The sequence below is a fragment of the Gekko japonicus genome, unplaced genomic scaffold (assembly GCF_001447785.1).
Source record: "Gekko japonicus isolate JY-2015 unplaced genomic scaffold, Gekko_japonicus_V1.1 scaffold164, whole genome shotgun sequence".
NCBI lineage: Eukaryota > Metazoa > Chordata > Lepidosauria > Squamata > Gekkonidae > Gekko > Gekko japonicus.
The window spans coordinates 547,410-553,477 of NW_015159714.1; the positions used below are offsets into that span (position 1 = coordinate 547,410).

Genomic DNA, 6,068 nt, shown 5'->3' on the forward strand with positions numbered 1-6,068 from the left:
CTAGAGTAATTTCCTAAACAAATACTTTGTTCTTTTTAACTGGCTGTGTCTCAAAGCATGGGTTCTTTAAAAATAAAAATTCACTCTGAATAACAGTAAGGAGATCTATGAAGATCCAGCTATTCATGTGCTCCAAGATACTTGATATTCAAGTGGTATAACATGCAGTGTGACTTACAGTTTGGCCTTGTCACTTTGGATGTGCACGTTTGTTCAGTATGTGTTTGAAAGAAAAATGTAGGTGGGTCTGTTTGCAATGAATGCAAGTCAGCTATTACTGGTGAGTCACTCCAGATTTATTGGTGTACAGATACAATAAATAAAAGAATACTTTTAACACATAATTAAATCTTGCAGATAAAACAAGATTTGAACAGACTTTAGTTTCTGAAAATGAAAAAAGAGATGCTCAAAAGTATGTCTTGGAAACATAGACGATATCAAGACTCAGTGCAATATTAGTACCATTTAACTTAATTCAACATCTTATTTATTTATTCATTCATTTATTTATTTAATCTTAATAAAGTTTACTCATATCCAGGTAAAAAACATCCAGGAACCAGTAAACACTGTAACTTCCCTAAAATTGATGTTTTAACTATACTTTAAAATCAAGGTAACAGTTTATCAGTGGTTTTCAATTTTTCCACCTTCAAAAGCTCCTTTTTATATTTAGAGATACTAATTTCTAGGAAAGTTTGCTTGCCTTCCTTGTCATTACTGATCTTCTTGTTGAGGAATCACTGCTAAGATTTTGTGGAAACTCAGAGTTATCATAGGCATAATCTGAAAACCTCTGGGCTGTACAATATATTGTTACACTGACTTTACTTCAGAGGAAAAGGTATCTCTCAGAAGGGAACCAGGAACATTGTGGCATAAAAGCTACAAACAAAATTTTACACTAGCATAAGCTTATTTGCAGTAGAGGCTCACTTCAGATGCTATAAATGAATCATCTGTAATAGTTACCTTATACAGCAAGTATGAAAAAATAAATGGTCTCAAAGGGCCATTGAATGCTGGATTCTCTGGTAGTCCAGGAGTGGAGCAGTCCTTTGGACTCCAAACTCCTGGGAAGCTCCTCCGTCCTCCGAAGGCAGGGCCAGCAGACGCTTCAGGCACGGAGGGGAGGGGCTTGTCTCCTGTAACCCAGTCTCTCTGGCCCTGCCTTCAGAGCAGGATTAGGCAGACTGTGCTCCTTGAGAGCACCACGTACTTAAAAGGAAAAAAGTTCTTGAAGAACAAAGAAGCACGGAAAACATCAAGGGAGACCGGGCACAGGTAGCTGCATTGCTTTCCTGTGTTTTCTTCCCAGTCTCTGGGCTCTCCCCTTCTCAACGCCACAGAAGAGCGGCTCAGGAGGGTACCACTTGCCCTTTGAAGGAGCTTACTTTCAAAACGTTTTTTCTTGTGGGCATCACATCAGCTAGGAGGGTTTCGGAGTTGGGGGCCCTCTCCATACATAAAGAACTATGTATTTTTCATGAGGACAGAGTGGTGCTACGCACTACCCAGCCTTTGTGCCCAAGGTTAATTCCACCTTTCACAGGTCTACAGATATAGTTCTTCCTTCCTTCTGACCCAATCCAAAGTCTGAGAAGGAGAGGGAGTGGCATTGCCCGGATGTGAGACGGGCACTTAGTTTTTATTTGGACAGGACAAAACAAGTGAGGTCGACGGACTCTCTTTTTGTTTCTTTTAGGAGGTCTCTACTTCCTCTTTGAGCAGGTGGATACGAGAATGCATATGCCTGGCTTATAAGGCGAGGGGCCTGGAGCCTCCTCAAGGGGTGACGGCACATTCCCTTAGAGGAATGGCTACATCAGCAGCTTATAGGGCCTTCTCTTCACTAGATGCAGTGCGCAAAGTGGCCACTTGGAGGTTGGTACACTCTTTTACGAGACACTATTGGATTGACAAGGCAGCGCTGGCAGATGCCGCCTTTGGTCGCAGAGTTCTGCAACACACCCTGTAGTTGGGGAAGTGGGACGGACCCACCCTGGAGGGCACTGCTTTTATCCGTCCCAGGAGTTTGGAGTCCAAAGTACTGCTCCACTCCTGGACCACCGGAGAATGGAAGATTTGTCTCCACTTACTGTTAGATCGCGCTAACAAAGGACTCGTAGAGTGATTCAGCAAGTGATTCAGCTTTATTTAGAAGTAATGAACAAGCACTAACTCAGTAAGAAACCAGAACAGAAAACAGTGGGAGCTTATGCTCCTTTTAAACATAACCGGGCTAATGTAGCCACGCCTATTTACAAATAACAACCAATGAGATTGCTGGAATAAAGACCAATGGGAGTCTTTCCCTCCTAGGGAATGGTATTGTTCTGATTGGTCGCTGTTACGAAGCGACCAATAGGAAGTTCGCTCAGAGGAGCCCTGGTCTGGCTCGAAGCTTAACATGGGAGTCCTATGAGGTGATTCATGTAATCATTTCAATACATTACAATTCCTCCCCCCTAAGTTAAGCCATCATCCCAATTGTTTTATTATTTACATACATGCAATCAACCTTTGTACATCAGTTATTCCAACAGTATTTACACTCATAGTCCTTCAGATAAGTCGGCATTTGCCGCGAACGCTGGGACCTGCGGAGCGGTGCAGGCTCCACGGGCAGACAAGGTTGTGGGTCAGAGTAGGGTTCACTACAGCCTGGATCAGGCACAGACTCGACTGGGATTTCAGCCCCGCACACAGGGTTCTGCCCTGACTCGGGGACAGTACCGGGCCTTTCGGTACTCACCGCCTGCTCTGGGGGTGTCCACTCGACATCAGGGGATTCAGCCGTCGGAGAGTCAGCGCTGTCCCTAGCCCAACGTCTCCTTAACTGATCTATGTGGCGCCGCCATATTCGACCGTCAGCTAACTGCACCACATACATTCGAGTACCCACAGAGTCGGATATAACCCCAGGAAGCCATAAGTGCCCGTTTGCATAATTTCGTGCGAAAACCTTGTCCCCTTTTTCAAACATGCGCACCTTCGGTTGCGCCGTGGTACGCTCGGATTGCTCTTCAGTGAGGTCTGGGTGCATTCGGTTCAAACGGGTCGTGAGTCTCCGCCCCATTAACAATTCGGCCGGACTACGGCCTGTAGCACTACAGGGGGTGGTGTGCTGCAGCAAAAGAAAGGAGCCCAGCCTCTGGCTCCAGTCCCCTTCGTCCATTTTACCCAGGGCCTCTTTGGCCGTCCTGACCATCCGTTCGGCTTGGCCATTAGATGCCGGATGGAAAGGGGCCGAAGTCATTTGGCGTATGCCATTACTCGTGAGGAAGAGCCTAAATTCCTCAGACACAAATTGAGGCCCGTTGTCACTGACGATGACGTCAGGCAACCCGTGGGTGGCAAAAAGTCGGCGGAGCGCATGGATCACAGCAAGTGATGTGGTCGATTTCATATGCACGACCTCCAGCCATTTGGACATAGCGTCCACCACAATTAGGAACATTTGCCCTTGGAGAGGGCCAGCAAAATCTATATGCAATCTGGCCCAGGGTTTACCAGATGACTCCCAGCCTTGGGGTGTAGCTTGTGGGGGATCGGGTCTGACTTGCTGGCATTTGGGACACCCTCGTACCCATTCTTCGATCTCTTTGTCCAGCCCCGGCCACCAGACATACCCTCTGGCCAACGCTTTGGTGTGTACCATACCGGGGTGACCCTCGTGCAGCGACTCTAACACTCTCGTCCTGAGTTTGTCAGGAACCACCACCCTGTTCCCCCATAATACACAGCCCTTAGAAATGGATAGTTCATTTTGACGGCTTTTGTAAGGGCCGAACTCCGGTTCAACGCTTCCAACCGGCCACCCCCTCCAAACCCAGTTTAATACTCGGGACAGCACGCTATCCTTGGCCGTGTGTGCTGCAATGTCCCTGGATGATACCGGGGGTCGAGGAAGCTCCTCAATTGCCAAGACCTCACAGGCGGGGGCAGGGTCTGCGCCAATGTCCGGCACCGGGCACCGGCTGAGGGCATCCGCATGCCCAATCGCTTTCCCAGGCCGGTGCTCTAAGTCAAAATCATAAGCCTGCAAAAATATCGCCCATCTAAGCATGCGTGGGGACATGATGTTTGGCAATTGCTTATCGGGCGCAAAAATCCCCAGTAGCGGCTTGTGGTCAGTGACCAGCAAAAATCGTCTGCCAAAAATAAAATCATGGAACTTTTTGACAGCCGCTACCAACGCCAGACCCTCCTTGTCTATCTGGGCATAGTTCCGCTCTGCCGCAGATAGTGATCTAGAATAAAAAGCGATAGGCGCTTCGCTCCCATCAGGCATCAGATGGCTTAAAACTGCGCCTACTCCAAACGGTGAAGCGTCAGCAGCTAACACCAGGAGCTTGTGTTCATCATAATGCGTGAGTACGGCATTAGATGTCAGCAGCTCCTTGACTCCCACAAAAGCCTTTTCCTCGGCCTGCCCCCACTTCCATTTTGCCTCCTTGTGCAAAAGCGCGTGCAAAGGGGCCGCCACTGATGCCTTATGCGGTAAAAACGCATGATAAAAATTCAGGAGTCCTAAAAAGGATTGGAGCTCCTTCTTACTCACCGGCCTGGGGGCGTTTTGGATTGCAGATACCTTCTCATCCGTGGGGTGGACTCCCTCTGCGTCAATGCGAAACCCCAGGAAGTCCACACTTTCCACCCCGAGCGTGCATTTTGAGCGCTTAACTCTGAGGCCGGCATTTTGAAAACGCCTGAGGACCTCTTTAACCCGGTCCAGTAGTTCCTGTTCAGACCCGCCCGCAATCAGCACGTCGTCAAAATAGGGCACTGTGCCAGGTACCCCCCTTAGTAGACGTTCCATGAGGCCCTGAAAAATCCCAGGTGCTACGTTGACCCCGAATTGCAGCCTGTTCACTTTAAAAGCCCCTTGGTGGGTTACAATTGTTTGGGCCTCGGCAGCCTCCGGGGTGACAGGCAACTGCTGGTATGCCTGGGCCAGGTCAAATTTGGCGAAAATCTTGCCACCCCCCAGGGAAGCCAAAATGTGGCTTATTACCGGGACCGGGTACGAATGTTGCTGCAGCGCCTTGTTAATCGTACATTTGTAATCGGCGCATAGTCGTATGGACCCATCTGATTTGACAGGGGTTACGATCGGGGTCTCCCATTTGCTGTATGGTACTGGCTCTAAAACCCCTTGCTCAACTAGTTTGTCAATCTCTTTTTCCACCTTATGTTTGAGAGACACAGGTACTTTCCGATACTTCAACCTAATAGGTTTGACTGACGGATCTAAGTCAAACGCAACCGGGGGGCCCTTGTACCTTCCCAACCCTTCGGCAAATACATCAGGGAACAGGTCGTACAGCATGCCCCATTTATTTTCAGACATCCTGTTAATCCCAGAAATACCGATGCCCAATGGCTCAAACCAATCTAACCCTAGCAGGTTAACCCGGTCTCCCTCTGCAATCAGGAATGACAGTTTAACACATTTCCCCTTATACTCAACAGTAACAGAGTCCCGTCCGGCCAAGGGAATTCGGTTGCCCTGGAAGTCGGACACTCTGGTTCCCGCAGGCTGGAGCCGCCGCCGGCTTCGGTTCGGGAACAACTGGCGCCAGGACGCGGCAGAAATCACCGTCACGGACGATCCTGAGTCCACCTCCATTGTACAGGGTCGGCCGTCGAGGAGTGGAGTCACGGTGATCTTGCCCTGGCTGCTGGTGCGATTTACGGCCGATGCGCTCGACAAGGTCGCCGTCAACTGGCAGCTTGCTTCCGATGCTGAGGAACGGGTCTTGCCTTGGGTGCTGACTGGAGTGCCCCTCTGCGCTGACCGGTTGTTAGTTGAGGGATCCTTCTTCGCTGATCTGCAGACTCTGGCCAGATGACCACGCCGCCCACACGCTCTGCAGTCGACATCACGAGCCCAACAGGAGCCGCGCTGGTGCTTCCCGCCACAACCGGAGCAAGGCTTGACGTTGGTAGTCTTCGCTGGGGTCCGCTTGCCTCGAACCGCGTTGACGTCATCATCCGCGTCTTCGCCCTCGCTGTCTCGTTGAGCGTGTATACTGGGCTCTGCCACCCGCTGGCGGACCTCC

The 6,068-nt window shown here is 49.7% G+C and overlaps 1 protein-coding gene across 1 annotated transcript; it reads right to left on the reverse strand.

The window, feature by feature from the left end:
- Positions 1 to 3,031: 3,031 nt before the first annotated feature.
- On the reverse strand, positions 3,032 to 3,883 carry LOC107110327 (uncharacterized protein K02A2.6-like; the record flags this gene model as incomplete). The annotated part of the gene is made up of 2 exons (XM_015411135.1): positions 3,032 to 3,077; positions 3,180 to 3,883. Coding segments are annotated over 2 exons (750 nt in total), but the record flags the coding sequence as incomplete, so codon positions are not given.
- Between the last annotated feature and the right edge of the window lie 2,185 nt (positions 3,884 to 6,068).